At 37.5% G+C, this 18,608-nt stretch overlaps 1 protein-coding gene across 3 annotated transcripts in view; it reads right to left on the bottom strand.

The window, feature by feature from the left end:
• The window catches only part of Gria3 (glutamate ionotropic receptor AMPA type subunit 3), a 282,023-nt gene that overhangs the window by 2,842 nt on the left and 260,573 nt on the right, over positions 1-18,608 (bottom strand). The window contains exons 14-15 of one of the 3 annotated variants that reach the window (XM_063246354.1): positions 6,572-6,686; positions 3,721-3,968 (exon numbers count right to left, since the gene is read on the bottom strand). In XM_063246354.1, coding sequence (XP_063102424.1) covers positions 3,723-3,968; positions 6,572-6,686 — 361 coding nt within the window. In that variant the 3' untranslated portion in view covers positions 3,721-3,722. Of the gene's footprint in view, positions 1-3,720; positions 3,969-6,571; positions 6,687-18,608 lie in introns of those variants that run through there. The other 2 variants (XR_010046642.1, XM_003465594.5) reach the window with 2 other exon arrangements.

The raw sequence follows: 18,608 nt of genomic DNA, 5'->3' as shown, positions 1-18,608 counted from the left end.
TGAAGAACTACAGCCATGGAGTCCTTGCCTCAACACTAAGGGTCTGATTAAGATGCTGCTGGTGCCACCCTTGTTTGGAGGTCATAACTAGTGTAGGGGATCATTTATCGCTTACTCTGAGCATAGGAGATCAATGCCTTGCTTCTTCTTCAAGCTCACACTCTCCTATTCATCATTTCCCTGTAGGCCAATTGAACACTTCTTTTTCTCCAGAGTGAACACTGAATTTATCCCAAAGGAAGAACATAATAATTATCTACAACTGGCTCTATAATAAAATGTCTGTAAGAAGAATGTCAGACATATACCTGAAGGCCAAGGATAGCAAAACAAAATTAATATGGATGTGGGCCCAACTCTTCCTTGGATTCGCTAGTCCTGAGTCATATCTCTCAGAGCTTGGAGAAGTTTTATATCTACTGCAGAAAGATCGAAGCCCTTCCCTGCCTAGGCTATTGGGTGTCACTATCTATGTGGGTGATTTTAGGAAAGTAACCCAATCCTTCAAGGTCTCTGTTTCTTTTCTTTTCTCTTTTCTGTTGGAACTGGGAATCAGACTCAGGACCTTGTGCTTGCCAGGCAGGCATTGTACTGCTGAGCTATATGCCCCCTGTTTCCTTCTTTTAAATGGGGATAAATGAAGTGTTATCACTAAGGTAAAAGTTCTTTTGAGAGGAAGAACATCATCACCCCAGTTATGCAGAATTTTGTTTCCACTAGACATAAGCTGAAGAAGGAAAATTTCTCCAGGAAGAATGCATATGCATAGGGTGCAAAAGGAAAATTGATCCCTTTGAAAATAAGCCACACACAAAAAAGTTAATGTTTCCTAAACACAATAGTTGTCTCAGAAGAAAAATGAAAATGTTTTACCCAAACTTCAGGCATATTGTAGTTTTGCATATGAGAGGGATTTCAAAAATATTGTTGAAGAAACCAGAAAAAAGCTAGAAGTAGTTCTGAACACCAATGAGGAAACTGGAAAAGTTTCTTAAAATAACTAGGATAGTCAAACCTACAGTATAGCAAATCTGGAACACTTGATGGTAGGTCAGTTGCCAAAGCATGTGGTGCAGCAGGAAGATTTCCAGTGACTGGTCAGGAATCCAGAGAGTTATCAGGGAGTCAAGAAGTTGTCTCTCTAGTGACTGCTAAACATGATCTGAGCCCGGGACACATGTGCCTGTCTAATAATCCTGATCGCACCATCAGTGATAGAAGAGACAAATTCATTGTTTTTCAAGGATTCCCTTTCATTACCCAGATTTCACTGTGTCATATTCTTGCAGGTGAGTTATGCTGAGTCATTGTTCCTGAACAATTACTAGCACTATAAGTCTCCCAGGTGAGCTCTGACAATTATCAATAAAAGTAAAATCTCAGGATGCCTCTCCATCTGTGTTCCCCTGAATATAGGCCCTGACAGATCTAGGCCAACTCAGAAATGGAAAGCCTAATATCTAGATAATAAACTACAAGTTTCTAGGAGATATTTTAGAATTCTCTTGGAAATAAAAGATGAATGGGTAAAGAGCTCACTCTTCATTTACCCAATGCTCCTTTAGCAGCACATCAACAAATTGTCTGAGGGCAGCAAGGAGGTTTCTATTTCTTGCTTAGTCAGCTTTGTACCACTTGACTGACACATGTGAGGTTTTCTTGACATCTTCTGAGGCTTTTTCTTCTTATCTTGGGGCTTTACACAAGCTTGGAGGGCACATTTGTTTATGGAAGTTCTTCCCAGGTTTTCTTAGCATGTCATAGATGGCTGCCACGGTGCTAGCTAGCTAGACTCTAATCATAAGGACACCAGTGTCTATTATATGTGACTTTTGTCTAAGTTAGCCTAAAGTTTGTTTCATAAAAGTGGATCAACTGAAAAGACTTAAAACAATCCAAAGTCAAAAGTGTGGCAAGTTAATTTCTGAGGCTGTTTTTTTTTCCAGTTTGATGTTCCAGGCCTCAAATTTAGGATCTCAATGTTCTGTTCAAAAAATTGATTTCTGATTCAACTTGACTTTCTTTCTAAATTTTTTTCTTTTATTTTTTATTTCTATTTTCTTACTTTTATTTTTCTCTTTCTTTTATTCCCTCCCTTTCCATCTCTCATTCCTTCTTTCCTTCCTTCCTTTTTTCCTTCCTCCCTCTCCCCATTTTCCTTCCTCCTTCCCAGAGAATAGCATTTTCATGTCCTGTACCTTGTAAAAAGTGTAGAATTTTAGGCCTTAATATAGATCCACTGAATCAGGATCTTTAGGTTTATAAATCATCACATGATTTGTGTGTTTGCTGATGTTTGAAGAGCACAACTCATGGGCTTTAACAAGATAGTCAGGTTATAGTAATTGGTAAGCAAGGGCATAGATTCTCAGATGGAATAGCTTACAAATAGTCTGGAGGCTTACATCATTTACTGAAGAGGAAAACATTTTAAGAACACTGAACATTAAATGCTTTGTGTCAAATATTCTGCAAGGGGAACACTTTATCAAAAGGTTAGTTCAGTGCATTGAATACGCTGTGGGAAATGGCTACAACTTGCAGGAGGACAGGACAACCAGTAACTTCATTAAATAAGGTCACTTCCGTGGGGATAAAGAAGACTTATTTGAGTGAAATGTTTAAAAATTGGCTGAATTTAGACTCATGTTTGAACAAGAAGTTCAAAACACAAATGCATTAGTAGAAATTCTAGCACATTGACAAGGTCCAAATCACTAACCTAAAATAAATGGGCATGAAGTTGCTAATTCTGTTCCACTTTTAAGCATGTTAGGAATGACAGATGCACTCGCAGGTAGTTAGACTATTTCTTTTAAACACTTCCAGAAAGGAGACATTATCCTAACACAAGCCCGTCTTTGAATATATCTCAGTTATTGGTGGGGTTTGGCTATAGCTGATAGAGTCAAGGCAACATCAGTCAGGCTCACTCAAATATTAATTTGGGTTTGACCAGCATCAGTGACTCGAGTACATCTTTTGAGAGACACAGTTCTAAGGAAGGGACAAACGCAGAGCTCAAAGATAAATGATCTCAACCATGACTATTTACTTGGAAGAACAATAGCTCCCTAATGGGAATGCTGCACTACCTGAGGTGACAGGGCCTTATATGGAGTTCTAATTGTAATGTCAGTGCTGGAGCAGCTCCTTTCCTTAGTGCCCACTAGAGGAGCCACTGAGCACATGCAACTATTCAATATCTCATATGTGGCTAGTATGAGGTGAGAAGTACCCAAAGTATAAAATATACTCCAGATATCTAAGATCAATAGGAATAAAAGAATGCCGAATACCTCATTCATTTTTAATATTCTCATTTAATTGATAACATGCTGAAATGATAATGGAGATATTGGTTTAAATGAAATGTATCATTAAAATTAATTTCTCTTGTTTTTCAAATGTGATTGCTAGACCGTTTAAAAGTATACATGTGGTTTTTATATGTGGTTTGCATATATTTTTATTTAATGACATTGCTCTAGAGAATTCTCTTTTCTTTTAGGCCACAGATCACATTTTAATTATACCTATGGAATTAGAAAAGTATCACTGCCTGACAAGAAAGGTCAGTCATTGTTTCAAAGAACTGAATGGTTGCAAAGAAGGGTCAATGCTTAAAATAAGAAGCCAAACTTAAAAAAAAAAGAAAAAAACGAAGAGATTAGAATACAGTCATATAAGGCTGATTAGTTTACTAGACCTTAACCGTACCCCTAGATCTTAACACTTTCTGTTCCATACACGTTGTAGCCTTCTCTGTATGTAGCATAATTCTGAGTGTTGGTGGCAGGAGCAGGCTTAAAGTTTTGGGTGTTCTTTGTGAGTTTCATGCGTTTGGACTCTGCCCGAGATTTGTAACAGAATTCTATCAAAGCCACCATCATGGCCAGCCCCAGACCTCCGACAAGTATATAGAAAACGCCTGCCACATTGCTCAAGCTCAGAGCGCTGGTCTTGTCCTAAGAAAAATGAACAACATGGTTAGTTCTTGGGCAAAAACAAAGGCAATGGAACATTATAATACAGTTCAACAGTACAGGACAGTTCTAAATTGTAAAATAACTAAATATTGATGTAAAGTGTTTTGACTCAACTCTGGTAACTGGCTAATGTTTCACAACGACCAGCAAAATGATATATTGTGCATCTGTTGACAGTTTTGATCCTTACCTAAATAGCCCTTTAATTTTCAGTCCTTATGCTCCTTTAGTACTTAAAAATGGTGTTCAACAACTACATAAGGCAGCACTTGGTCATGGGAGCAAAACAGTAAACACAAGCATAATTTATTCCTCTGCTGGTCTCAACAAACACCATTTTCCAGAGTTGAGCTGTGGCATAAGCTCTACAAATGTTAACAGTCTTTTCATTTGGGGACTTGAAGCACTCTTTCCTCTCTCTGCCCCGCAACACCCCTTTCTCTCTTGTTCTCCCGTTGACCAACTTTGATAACTAGTCTTTAAGATACCGGGTGAGAATAGTAAAAGTTTCTGATATTCTTTTCTGGAAAGTTACTTCACGAGGGTTTGTTTAAAAAGGGTTAACTCTCCTCTTTCCCCCAGTGACTGAGAAATTGCTTCCTTTGGAAATTGGTTGCTAGGTTTTCATCCTAGTCAAAATCAGGGCAGCAAGTCTTTGTACTGCTAGAACAAAGGGTAGCACAAAGAATTGGCTCTGTTCCAATCTTCCTGAAAGTTTAAGGTGTCAGTCAGGAGGACCCTTTGGGTCCTGGTTTGGCTCCATACAAATTAGAAAGTTTTTCCAGGAGGCTGATGATTAAAAAAAAATCCAGCTCATTTTCAATTTTTACTCCAGGGAGTGTAGAGATTAGTTAAAAACAAAAGAAAGAAAACTACTCCTAACTTCTTTCTATTTAACATGGGGGAAAATCAAGGAAGCAGGTCAGTGACTTTCAGGTCAAACAACAAATCTGACTAAGCTATCTACCTGTGTGAAAAAGCAAAAGCTGAACTGCTGAACAATGGAAAGAAAAAAGTGGTGTCTTGAGCCCTACCTTGAGGTAGGACACACCAAGGGCCAGGAGTCTTTCTTTGAAAAGAAAAAAAGTAGCATTTTGTAGTCTTTTTAGAGGAAATGTAACCATTTTGCTGCTGAGTGTAACTGAACGGAATACTCAGATTTTTCAAGCCAGTGAATTTTGAGCATCTTATTTAAATGATATTAGAATAAGCAGATGATAGCCATTGCTGACCCTTAATATTGTGGCTTAGCTAATCCTGGTGTATTTAAGGCATCAAATGGAAAGGGAATATGACCATGTCCTTTTGATCTTATTTTCTAAGGAGATAGCCCTGTACTTATTTGCCTAAAAAATAAAGGCTAATTGAAACTGGATCACATTCAGTAAGGGGGGTGTCGGGATGCTGCATGTCTACAACAACCTTGCAAATAGACACTCTAAGATGAATGACAGTAAAGTGGGTGGTAAATTGTTGTCACTTAAGAAACAATGAATTATCGCTTTAAAGAGGTTGATGAGACTATCTGCAAGGATGTTCCACAGTCTATTAGGAAATGGATTAATTTCTGGTAACCCTCCCACTGCCATCATATGTATATATGTAGATGGTATTTAAAAGGTAGGGGAGAGGTCCTTTAGCATCACCCATGAAAACTATAGCAATAACAAAAGTTTCAAGTTGCATGTGTTTGTTTCATAGCAGTTATAAAATTCCCTCATGTGGGGTATAGAAAACCAGTAGCAAAATGGTTCACTGCACAGGGAAAATGAGTGGCATTTCATGAAATGAATTAACTGATACCACAATATTAGTTCAAAAAAAGGAAAAGGCAAACATTGAAAGTAAAAAGAACTTTCTTACGGGAGTGAAGGGGGGCAGGAAGGAGGCGGGGAAGAGTGTTTCATGCTTATCAATGTGATGTAATCCTGACAGGGTATACCCTTAAGGAGCATGCGACTAAATTTTAAAAGTGTTAAGTACAGAGATTTAAATGACACCTTTGGCAAGAGAAGTGTGACAGATTTAATGAACTTTGAGATCCAAATAGATGCTGAATTCAATAAGACAGCAGCTGGGAGGGAACTAATCACTCTGCTTACAGAGACCAGTCTTTATTTGTTTTCAGGTGGGATAGCTGTAATATATTAATATTAATAACCAAAGATATTTACAACTACAAAGTCTCTGACATTGTAAGAGTTCTTTTTTTAAAAAGTACTGTCACAACTGGATCATTTTTTTCCTCTTGGTTGTTACTGTTATGTTTTCTCTTTGCACTTTCGAAATGTGAAATACAGTAAAACCCCCTTATAACACAGCTTATAATTTTACAGCTTTGGAATGCACTGGGCCACACTGAGTTCCCTTATCATTATCACAGCGCTGCAGAATCTATGGTCGATGGCACAGGCAAGCCTCTGGGGCTGACGTTTGCCTTATCCCTTTGGCGCTGGTGTTATAAAAGGGTCCCACTGTGTCAGGGACTGTGTGTTGGGAAGGAAAGCCATTTTGGGGTAGAAAATAAACAGTGGGTCAAAATGTGATTGCTAATCAGTACAAAAAGACCTTCAGCGACTGACCTTACTCCCGGAGTCCTTGGCTCCACATTCCCCCTTATCGTACCACCATTTGTTTTTCAGCTTGTCTAAGATGCCTTGTTCACTGAGTTTCAATACTGCAAGGTTTACAGGCGTTCTTCACGTGGGAAATAACATAAATAACATTATATTATGTTATTTTATGTTATTCAAGCTTTAAACTACTTTAAAACTATAGAAAGCGATAAAGCAGGGGGCCCTGGCCACAGAGTAATTTTAGACACTGCAGGCAACCTGAGCATTACCTTATAAAAAGTTAACACTACAGCAACGCTATATTTACCAGGGCCTGCCCATATCGCTTTGAGTAATCGGCACACACTGTTAAATAATGAGGATAGAAAAAAGGCACTCCTCAGATAGGCTGTGTGTGGTGAGGAGGGTCTCCCCTCAAGTGACAATCGTCGGCGGCAGCTTAAAGTAGTTTAGTGATGGAGGCACAATAGCTTTGATCTAACTGGGTGTCTTGTTGTACTTCCAGACAGAAAACAACTTTTATGGGGGAATCAGGAAGGGGATGGTGCCAGAAAAGGACAAATGGATGAATCTGAACAGAAGATAGATTCTACTTAAAATAACATACCTTCTGATCACTTGTCCCTTGTTATTTATACAAATCTATTGCCTGGAGGTGATCTCAGAACTATATGACATGTATATCCTCATTTCACAAAAATGTCTTCTCAATTCTTATGTACATAAGGACCTTATGATCTTAGTGTTAAAGGTATAATGTGAACTTCTGAGTTTTGCTTGAGTATTTTTTAAAGTGGAAAAACTGGTCTATGCATTGTTTTTTGAGTCACTGACTTTCTGATATGATCATATGTTTATTGTTAACTAAGGTCACCAGACAGTGGACCAGATTGTTTCAAAACAAAATATTAATATAGAATGCCAAACTAACTGTGCCACTGTCGGGTATCTCAGTTTATGTAAGTTCTAGTAAGATGAGACACGCTCAATTGAGAGGCTAATGCAATCCCTGGATGCCATGACACTGCTCCTTTGTCCTTCACTGATTAAAGTATAAGGACCATAATTGGAGCCGCGGGGCAACTGTGTGAAACTTACTGGCCCTAGGATAAAGATTTTTCTCTCTCAGAGATTTTTTTAGCTATACATAGTTATACTGACTTTTACCCTGTCTTCTTCCTAAAACTATTGAATTTTAAATGGAGAATCTCAAATAGTTTTGAGTAAAAACTCCATTATAGAAAGGGTGGCATAAACCACCATTATGAAACAATAAAATGTGTTCAGATTCATGTGAACAATATTGTCAATACTAGTACCTGGTGGTCTGAATGTCATTGACTTAAAAGAACTTATCAGACAAATCTTGCAACCATGAACATTCCATAAAATTTGCTAGCTTATTTTGAGTAAGTTGGACCCATTAACTGACAAGAATTGCTACAGCCACAAAGATATGACCTTCTACCATAGCAAGTTCTAATACCTATTTCTTTTCTTCCTTCATTTGCCATTGAGAGCAGAAGGGTCATCTCATCTGAAGGTATCTGAAATATGTATCATCACTTAAAAATAATATGCAATTTCACAATTCTTGAGATTGGACAAACTATATAAGTCTTTAGCGTAGGGGCAGGTGATACTTCCTTGGCTAGTGCAGAGGTTAGCAGGTGAAATTGGAGTCCCTTTTTATTTATACAAGTTACTTCAATAAATGTTCAAAATCCTGCCTTCTCAAAGGCATATCAGAATAGCTTGGAATACAAAGCAATAAAACTGAAGTTCAAAACTGAGCCTCTAATATGTATTTTGGCAGTGAAAGTGAAATCTTAGGATTTGTAAAGGCAGGAGAGGCCACCTATGGCCCTGAGATAATGCTGGAGCTGCCCTCCACTCTGCTCACACCATCTTCCTCCCTCCATTCTATCCCTTCCTTCCTCTATTGTTTGTATCGCTTCCCTCCCAATGCTATCTCCTAAACCAGACATTAGCATGAAGCTCAGCAATGTGCAAGTTGATTCAGGATGCAGGGCAAATGTGATTTCCAGTGACATAGAGGTGAACTGAACTCATCAGAACCACAGCAAAAAGTACAAAATATTTTCTTCCTCCTTCCTTTGCTTCTTCCTTTATTGCAAAGGGCCCTGTGTCATCACTCAGCTTTTTGCTGAGTCCTTACCAGGCCCCATCATTCAAGATTCCATTAAGTTTCTTTTACTGCTACTTTCACTATGTTTTAGGTATAGAGCAGTCAGATTAAGGTACTCATACTAGGGCATGAGGGAAGGGTTATTATTCTTTAGAGAGCTTGATTTTTAAAGACACTGTTAATCCTTAAGTGAGCTCATTTGATAAAAGTATAGCATGTCAGTTTTAAACAGTGATTTTCAACATGTGTTCCAGGAACCTCTGGGGGACACTTGAAACTCTTTAATCAGAGGGTCTGAGAAGTCAAAACTTTTAATAATAATATTAAGATATTACCTGCTCTTCTCTCTATTATTCCCCCATGATGTACAGTGAAATTTCCTGGAGACTACATGATATGTGACATCACAACAGATTGAATGAGAAGACAAAAATGAGAATCTCATTCTCTTATATTAAGCCAGATGTAAAAGATATTTGCAGAAATGCAGGCCAATAGCACTCTTATCAATATTACTTTTGTTTGGGAAAACTATAATTGTTTCCACCAAAAGTATATTCATGTTAACATGCTGGCATATTATTTTTAGATGAATGAATAAGTCCTTTAACATTTTTCAGTTTTCATTTCTGATGTGGTAAACATTAATAGCTATAACACATAAATGTAATCCTTTGGGGTTCTCATTTTTTGGGGGAATATAAAAAGGTCCTGGGACATAAAGTTTAGGAAGCACTAATTTTAGAGGAGGAAAATCTTTTCATCTACTAGGGGTGTATCCTGGGATGCCACTATATACACTTTTGCCAAAACCCAGGGTTAGCACATCAGTAAGCAACTTGGTATCTGACTTCTGGCCCATCCTTGTTTTTCCATCCAGTGGCTTTCACAGAATGGCTGTAGCTGCTCTTCACTCCCATGACATATGCAGTAATGGTGGAGGTTACTTTAGAGCAATGGTCCTCAACTGGGGGGCATTTTTTACTCCAGGAGACATTTGGTAGTGCTTGGTATTATTGTTTGTTATTATGACTGTGGGGGGGGGGTATGCCGTAGACATTCAGTGAGTAGAGGCCAGGGATGCTGCTACACACCCTAAAATGTAGCAGAGAACTTCACAATAATACCGAGGTTGACAAAGCAGGCATCAGAGCATCCAGATCTCCTCTGGGATACTGGAAGGTATTAGAGAATTTGGACAAATAACATTCTGCTAAAAATTTAGTCTCTGATTGGAAAATAAATTACAAGGTTTATGAAATCTGGCAGAGTACCAATGTGCATTTGGGAATGTCTAAATAAAAATGAGAGAAGAAAACAAATAATTCAAGTAGCAGCACTGCCAAAGAGCATATAAGAGCTGTAATCAGAAATCACAGATAATACCACTCAGTGAGGTTAGGATAGCTGCCAAGTAAATAAAATACCTTAAATGCTAAAGTTCCTAGAACTCCATCTTGCTGTGGTATAGACTACATTTCCAAGATGGCAGAGGCAAACTGCTTTTATCTACACACTGATTTTTCTTATTGCAGTTTATTAGGCATATTGCCTAGCCCAAACCAAATCAACTAAGTGTTTTGATATATTCTCCACCAATACACAAACACACACACACATCCATGCACATAAACACACATTCACACTCACAAACACAAACACATATGATGGTACTTTGAAGAAAAGGAAATTAGGTGGGCATTTGGTCATTTTAAACGTCACTTGCTTCATGAAAACATTTTTGTTCTTCCAATATTTTCTCTCCCCGCCATCACGCTCTATCATGCTTTATCATTTATGTCAATGTCTGTGATCCCCACTGGACTGTTTGCTTTTCAAAGGCAGGGACCTTGGCTTATGCACCTACATTTACAATTATACTTTTCTCAAGAGCTAAATTGATAACTATCTTTTAGGGATTTTTTAAACTTTGTCAGCCTATTACCTTTAATAATTATTGTTCAAGTTTAATGATTACCCTAAGAAGGTAAAGCTGTGGTATCCCTGCATTTAATGAATAAAGAAACTGAGACGCAGATAGGTTAATCAATGTGCTCAAACCACTACAGCAAATTATGGGGCAGGCCAGAAGGCAAATTAATACACATTGCTCTCTGTGCTTTTTCCAGTGGAACACAAAACAGGGTAGCAGCTGCCCTTGTTTTTGTTCTTCAGGCTTAGATGTTCACAATGATTTTTTTTTTCTTTAGGGATCATGATTCTCCAAATCACTATCAAATGAGCAAGGGCATATTTTGCAGCTGGGGCCTTTTACTGTGATGAAGTGATATGTTTTCAGGGTAGTGTTTCAAGCAATTACTACAGGCCCTTATCTGGTACCTGAGAGAATTATGAGTCAGAAATATTTATTGTATTCACCTTAATGGAGAAAAAAGAGAATTAAACAAAGTAGGTCAGATGGCTATCACGGAAATTAGTCAAGCATTCTCCCCCTCAAGGGCTTGCTATGAATTTTTTGCTGACTAGAGCCCTCCTAAGGCAAAGTCATGGTTCAGCAAGCTTAGGAAAAAAACAAGAGGACTTTGTGAATTAATTGTAGGGGTCTGGGAAAAATCCCCCCTTCCAAAGTTGTTTTTCTGATTCATAACTGAGATTCTACCACGAGATTTTCACATCTGTAAGTTTGAGAAACATGTTTTGTTGAAACATAAGTCTTTTTGAAAAATAGGAAATGAAGCAGAGGGTAACTATTTACAAATAAAAACTCTTGATTCTGTTATATTTAAAAACTGTTTGGATGTAGGTAAAAATGCAAATTTCTCCAAAAGCAAATATTCTATGGAATCTAAGCCATAAAAGTGCATGTGGCTCATATGGAGAGAGCATGAGAAAATGCAAATTGGATAGCCATTTAAAAATATGTGGAGGGAATGCTGAGCTGTGTCAGGATGTTGATTCCTGATTGTGGGAAATAATTATGCAGGTACATATGCTTATTTTTATATAGGGTAACTCCTAGTACCTTGATAATGAGTTCTGTTTTTGAAGCAAAGATCGGATGATATAAATTTCTGTCTCTTCCATTTACATCTGGCAATAAGGCAGTTAAAAAACAGTGTGTTCATAGGTGGTAGGTGTCTCAATTCTAAAGCAGTTCTGGGATATACCAAGCACCCACTTCAAATCATCAGTGCTATCTTGTAATGGTAAATAATGTATTTTGGAAACAGTATTAATGTAAGAATACAGTGGTATTTTTACTTCTGTGAAAGTATATACTGTTTATGTAAAAGATCAAAATAAATATGACTTTTGATATACTTAAAAAGAACTGCCCAATTCAGAATGTTTATTTCCAGAAATACTAAAAATAGCAAATAAAGTAGCCAGGAGCCATGCTGAATTCCTTACAAGAAACAAAGGGGAAAGTGACAAAAATTGGATAGTCTTGTGAATTAATTACCAAACCGATTCCTCCAAATAATCTGGTGATCAAAAACTGTTGGGAGAGGATTTTTGGGCTATGATATGAGTCTGGGCCTGAAAAATACAGGAACCCAGGTTATAGTATGATTTATCCACACAAGAGACTGTGGGACACATTCTGCTCTAAATGGCTTTGTTTCTTTTTCACCAGGGACACCTAAAAGTGCAAATGCCTGTTTAATTAATGCTAGCAGAAGACCTTTAATGGTGCCCTTAGAAGGGATAGATATATGTGTAAATATGTAGGTTACAGAGGAAGACAAGATCACAAGACATAAAAGAAATAGATGAGCAAGGACAGTACATTTGCATACTGAATTAGAAACTGGTCTGACAACACAGTATGTGGATGATGAAAATGGAAACTGATCACAATCTGAGCTGGAAGACCTTACTTCACCGTATCCCTGATGCAAACATTTGCACTAGTTACTAAAACTTGTTTCTTGGTATCTAGTGATGTTTTGAATTCTTCAGTATTACCAGTATCTGGCCTAGTGGAGGAAGAACAGTGATCTTTCCTTTTTCTGATTTTTCAAGAAATACAGTAAAGGGGATTGAACTTGGGAAGCATTGAGCTACAGCCCCAACCTGTTTTCCCACCCTTTATTTAGAAATTTAAAAAGCTTTGCTTCTGGAGAAAAGGTCTCATTAAATTGTCAAAGCTAGACTAGCTTGTGATCCTTCTACTATAGCTTCCTGAGTAGCTGGGTGGTGTTACAGATTTATGCCAACTTGCCAGCTTTTTTTGGTCATTTTCCCTGATGTCACTTCAGATTTTCATGCTGACAAGCCACTCTTCCCAATTGCTTACTCCAGTCTTGTCTGGTGAAAACCTAGCTTTACTCAGCACTTAAAAGGCATTTATAGATAGGCACAGCCATCTTTGTCCAGGTTGGTCTATCTCAATTTAGCTGAAGCCAATTGATGATCAAGCAAGAAAAGATTTTTTTTAATAATAGGGTTTGCTATGTAGTCCTTTATATTCTTTTCTGTGGAATAACTTGGGATATGTGTAGTGAATGTCTTTTTTTTTTTTTTGTCTTTTTATTGGTACCCGAGATCAAACTCATGACTGCCTGCTTGCAAGGCAGGCGCTTATGCCGCTGAGCTAAATCCCCAGCCCCTGTAGTGAATGTATTGATCTCTCCATGTAGCAGTGTTTGGAGGCCACGGCAGTTCAAACCATTCTCTAGAATACACTCATACCTGGAGCCCTTTAAAAATCGTTATTTGATTCTTTTCACATTCAGTCCTTCTCTCCTTGGGTCACCCTAAACTTTCTCCAGTATGGGAGTATTTACACATGTGACTGCTGGCATTACTGAACTCAGACTATCTAGGTGACCCTCATTCCTCAGGAGCATATGCAGTGATTTGCAGAGTTATGCAGTATTTAGCTGTTAGAAACTCTCTCTCTCTGAGAGTATATTTATAATCATATAGTTCACAAATGCAGCTCAAATCTATTTCACTCCTTATTTATGAAATCATAATTTAATATAACTGCAAAGAGCAAATTCAGTAATGCATGCATATAACATTAGGAGTTCAAACCTGTAAGTCATTTAAGTCATTGTATTAAGAGCCTAACAATGCTGGTGACTGAAACCTATTGAGGAACATCTGTGCTAACACAGCAGACCCAGAAGCAACTTGAAGGTATGTGGCGAAAGCCAGTGGTACTTAAAACAACACAGTCTATGATTTTACAAGTTGTGAATTTCACTGATGAATTTCTGTTAAGCTAGACTTCTGTCCAGCTTCCTTTTGTAGAATCAGAATCCAAAATCACTGGTTGTGGACTATTGCACACAGCTGAAGTTCTCTAAGAAGAGCATAACCAATATATCCCTGATAAAGGAAAGAGGATCAGGGAGGCTACTAAGCTGGCAAAGGCAATTTTAGTTATGATATGATCACAGATATTTTCCTAAGCACATGATAGGTATGAATCACTTGAAAATTCTATGTTAACACAAATTAAAAATTCAAACTACCAAATCTGGTTGGGTTTTACTGTGTATGCGTGTTTTCTTGAGTTCATTTTCATGGCACCAACAGAGGTCAGAAGCTCAAATTATGAGTGCTTCTGAAGACATCTATGTCACTGGGTCACAACTTTAAACTCCTGTTATATGCTTGCATCATTTGAGTTTACCAGAAAAACAAAGGGTAAGTGTTTCTGAAGGCATCTAGCACATTCCCCTGACTTGAAGCAAAATATGCATTGAGAATTTGATTTTATGGGTGCTACCTCCTCTTTTTCTCTAATAGCCATTGAAAAATAATCAGTCCTAGCATATATCTAAATATAGATTCCAAAAATGGTGTCTAGATATCAGATCTGAAAGCTGGCTACTGGTTGCCATGCCAACAGTATCTATCATTCTCCTCTAACACACATTGTAGCATATACATATCTCATCTGAATTTGCAGTAGTGATGTTAACAGGACACACTAGTAGTCTTACTATATATGTAATACATATAAACACGTGCATATGTAATAGTGTGTGTATGTATGTGTATACATTTTTATATATACATAGTGTACATATATTTAAAAGTATGCTATTGCCTTGGGTCTACATTTTGAAATGTTTTCATATCAGTGCCAGATGTAATTAAGCAAAAAGTTGAATCCAGCACTTGGATCCCATTTTTGCCACCTCTGACCAATAGATATCAGCCTCATGTGCCGAGGGCCAAATGCTATACCGCTCTCTAGAAGCCAAAAGAATTTTAGTTGTTCTCCAAAAAAGAAATTTGCACCCACCCTACTTTACCAGCCCCAGCTCCCACCCTAAATAAATGTTTTTCAGTTGCATCAAATTCTTCATGTTTCTTTTCCATGGCTGTCCTACCTTTCAGTCTGAGTGGTTCTGCAACCTCTCAAAATAAAAACAAACCAAATGATTTCGTCTTCAAGGGGAAGACAGAGCACAGATATGCACCACTTCAATCTTTGCCTCTGCAATGGTGTCTTTCCTCTTGGCAAGTGGATGACATCATTCTTACCTTCAAATTTTTCACTCGTGCTGCTCTTTCTGTAGCTATGATGTTGGATATTTGGTCGTTATTTGTCAATAAGAAACACATTCATGTTATCAGGATAACACCAAAGACAAACAGTCATGCCCTAATCATAGAACCCATGTTAAGACCACATAGTCAGTTTTGAAAAGTCACAGATGGAGTATTCTAAAAAGATTTTCTTTCTGGATTTTACATTGTTTTCTCGTAGTAGAATTTATTCTTTAGCATCATTTGGAAAACTCAATGCTTTGGCAGCCACAGTTCTTAAGGCAATAGGTTCCTTGCTTGAAGCAGCCATTTGAGAAAAAAAAGAATTTTGAGGATTTGCTGTTGGCAAGAAGACCTGAGTGAGTAAGTTCAAGGAGCAAATTTAGTCACTACCAGGGAAGAAAACTGTCAGGTTCTTCATATTTCCAGGAGGCAGTACCAGCACAGAAACATGCAAACCAACGAAGATCATAACATACTCACCCTACTCCTTGATCTCAAACCAGTCTTGGGGATTCACAGGAACTTCTGCTAAGACCCAGGAAGAGCCATCGATCTGTAATGATTCTTGCCTACACACATAACAGTGTCAATAAAGAGTCATTGGGATCCATGTTAACCCTTTTGGGTATCCAAAATTTCTACCTTTAGCGATGGCTCCTGCCAGTAAAAAGTCCATTTTGTTGCAGGTAAAAGCAGATTCAGATTCATATCCATTACCCAAGGCCTAAGAATGTCAAAGAATTCTGGGTGTGGAAGAGAAGTAATTAAGAGATGGTAGCATAGGAGAGGACAATTTTAGACATACACAGAAGAATAAATACATAACAAACTGAAGCTCTCATTTATACAATGGGAAATACAGTTACAATGTCATTTGTCTAAGCTCCACCAACTAGGGTGCTGAGGAATTTGGAAGTAGGCTGTCTCAAGTGTCACGTTTTGTTATCTTTGAATAGAAGAGATTTGCTAAGCAAATGCATGGAATTTTAAACAAAAGGTAGCTCAGAAAAGAGAGGAACCTGTTTGAATTTCTTAAGAGAACAAACATGTTTAGTTACCATAAAAGCATCCACATGAAAGTAATCACAATTTTAATTGCATACAGTTTTTGAATCTATCAAAAAATTTCCTTTTTTCTCCCAACATGTATGATGCACATAAGTCAGTTTCTTACAGTCTTTCTATATCTGAACTGCACTTCTATATCAATACTAAGTCATAACAATGATCTTACCATATATTTACTTACTTATTTGTTTTTTGGGGGGTGCCAGGAGTCAAACTCACAACCTCGCACTTGCCAAGCAGGCCCTTGTGCCACTAAGCTAAATCCCCTGGCCCCTTTACCATTTATTGAAAATAATGAAGATTTAACCACATGATCCTCCTTTGTTCCTTTTTTCACTTTAAATGCTTTACCAGTAAAGTAATCACCTGTCCTTCAATTTTCATTGAAGTCAAGGAGGGTCAGAATGGTTCCATTTAATATACTGTTCCATTGTTCACCAAAGTGCACAATACCTGCTGTTTTTCAATTTAGAAGATATGGATAACCGAAGTCTACTTAAATACCTGGGTAGAACTAAAGCCAAATACAAATCTTGGATGAGGTTGGTATAGGTTATAGTAACTTCTCATCCTCTCCAAATACGTTGTGTTACTGACCCCACTTTCTCCAGCAAATTAAAGCTAGATGGGAAAGTCAAGCTTGCACCCTTTACCTGAGATTAAGGAAATAAAACTGTGTGGGTGGAAGAACTAGAAGACTATAAAAACTTGAAGCAACAAGCAGCTGTAGAAAGCAGCTGACATATCTTTATGGTAATTCAGCAGCTAAATCCCCATTCTACTGTGATTCATAGTGACAGACTTTCACTGGCTGTGTCACAAACCTCTGGTGATCTGGCTTTATCCTTGACACAACCTGCTGGCTCTTACTACATTTGCACACATACTATAAGAAAGCACTAACATAAAAGGGTGATTTTCAGGTTAAAAATTTCTGAACTACAATTCTAATTTCTGTGATCTTTGTCTCTGCATTTATAGTCCATCAAGGGAAGCAAGTGTACTTTGCTTAGGCCTTATTAGTTCAGGTTGAGAAACTGGTAAAGCCAAGCAATATTTTGGTTCTGGCCTGTAGATCCAATTACAGTTATTGATTTTGTCCTAAATTTCTTGTATTCAAAAAAAAATTAATAAAATATCCGTTACATTAGTTTAAGCATGTATACATTTACAAGAGCCTGAAAAATTGCTGATATTTTCCACGATACAGTGATTTTTCTAAAATAGGCTCAGAATGTATAATGGCTCAATCCATAGAGGAAAAAGTCAACAATTTAACATAATTATCCATTTTTCATTATTTAAAGGTTGTTAGATTGAGACAGAGAGATAAGTAGAGCAAGTATTTCTTCCTCTTGTGGTTTCAGAGATAATAGGTACAGAGGTATTTCTGAAAAAGTAAAAGCACTTACAAATGTCAGACTTTGTGATTATTGTCATTTTTAGTAATCAGGACTGAAGCCTGAAATGGCTTAAATATGCCATTTGCCTAGTTACCAAGGTAATTGAAATTGGACTTGATTCTTATGGAAACATACCACATGCAACCAGACTGACATTACTCATTGGATGGATACATGCAATAAATAGCTGTCTGCATTATTATCACAAGAGGTGACCCTGAAAGTCAGCAGAGATTTTGGCAGCATTAGCTGTGTGACCTTCTCAAAGTCACCAATATCTCTGAGTCTCACTTTCTCTGTGAAATGATGGTATATTCAACAGTCAACTATCATATTAACTGGGGACAGAGTACAATGAAAAAGTTAAATTCTCAAATCATTTTGCTAATACAGTAAAACTTCACTGATTTGCACTGAGGGGAAGGATTGTCTGAATGAATAAAGCAAGTTGTGAATTGCAGAATGGGTCTGAAAAATGACAGCTTATTAATTTAAGTCTGTTTTATAATTCAAACTGACTATAAAACATTGCCTTCGTGGAGGTCCTTGTGAGAACTATTTCAGCAGATAAATTTTTAATGAATATAATATCTAATAAAATGTTTCCAGTATTTGAAAAGGGGTTTGTTCTCTTAAGGAAAAGTCCCATTAATAGTCTAGTCTAGTCTAAATTCTTCATTTACTTAACAAACCTCTCTTGTCTCCATCTGTAATAATACAAAATCAACTCATAGATTGGTCCCTGTTTAGCTTATCACAACTTATTATTTAAAGGGCTCCAAATCCACAAGTTTTCACTGTCATTTCTACTTCCCTCTCCATTGATTTGTATTTAGCATCATTCTCAACCAGTGGTAGAACAGAGTCAAATTCCTCTCTTGCCCCATTTTCATGCTTACTTGCAGAAAACAGCAGGTTACGAGAAGGGAGAAGACAAAGGCAAGCT

The sequence above is a fragment of the Cavia porcellus genome, unplaced genomic scaffold (genome assembly GCF_034190915.1).
Source record: "Cavia porcellus strain 051 isolate PalLab524CR breed Dunkin Hartley unplaced genomic scaffold, mCavPor4.1 scaffold_3, whole genome shotgun sequence".
Taxonomy (NCBI): domain Eukaryota; kingdom Metazoa; phylum Chordata; class Mammalia; order Rodentia; family Caviidae; genus Cavia; species Cavia porcellus.
The sequence above is the reverse complement of the archived record's forward strand: the minus strand, read 5'-3'. Positions and strand labels throughout refer to the sequence as shown.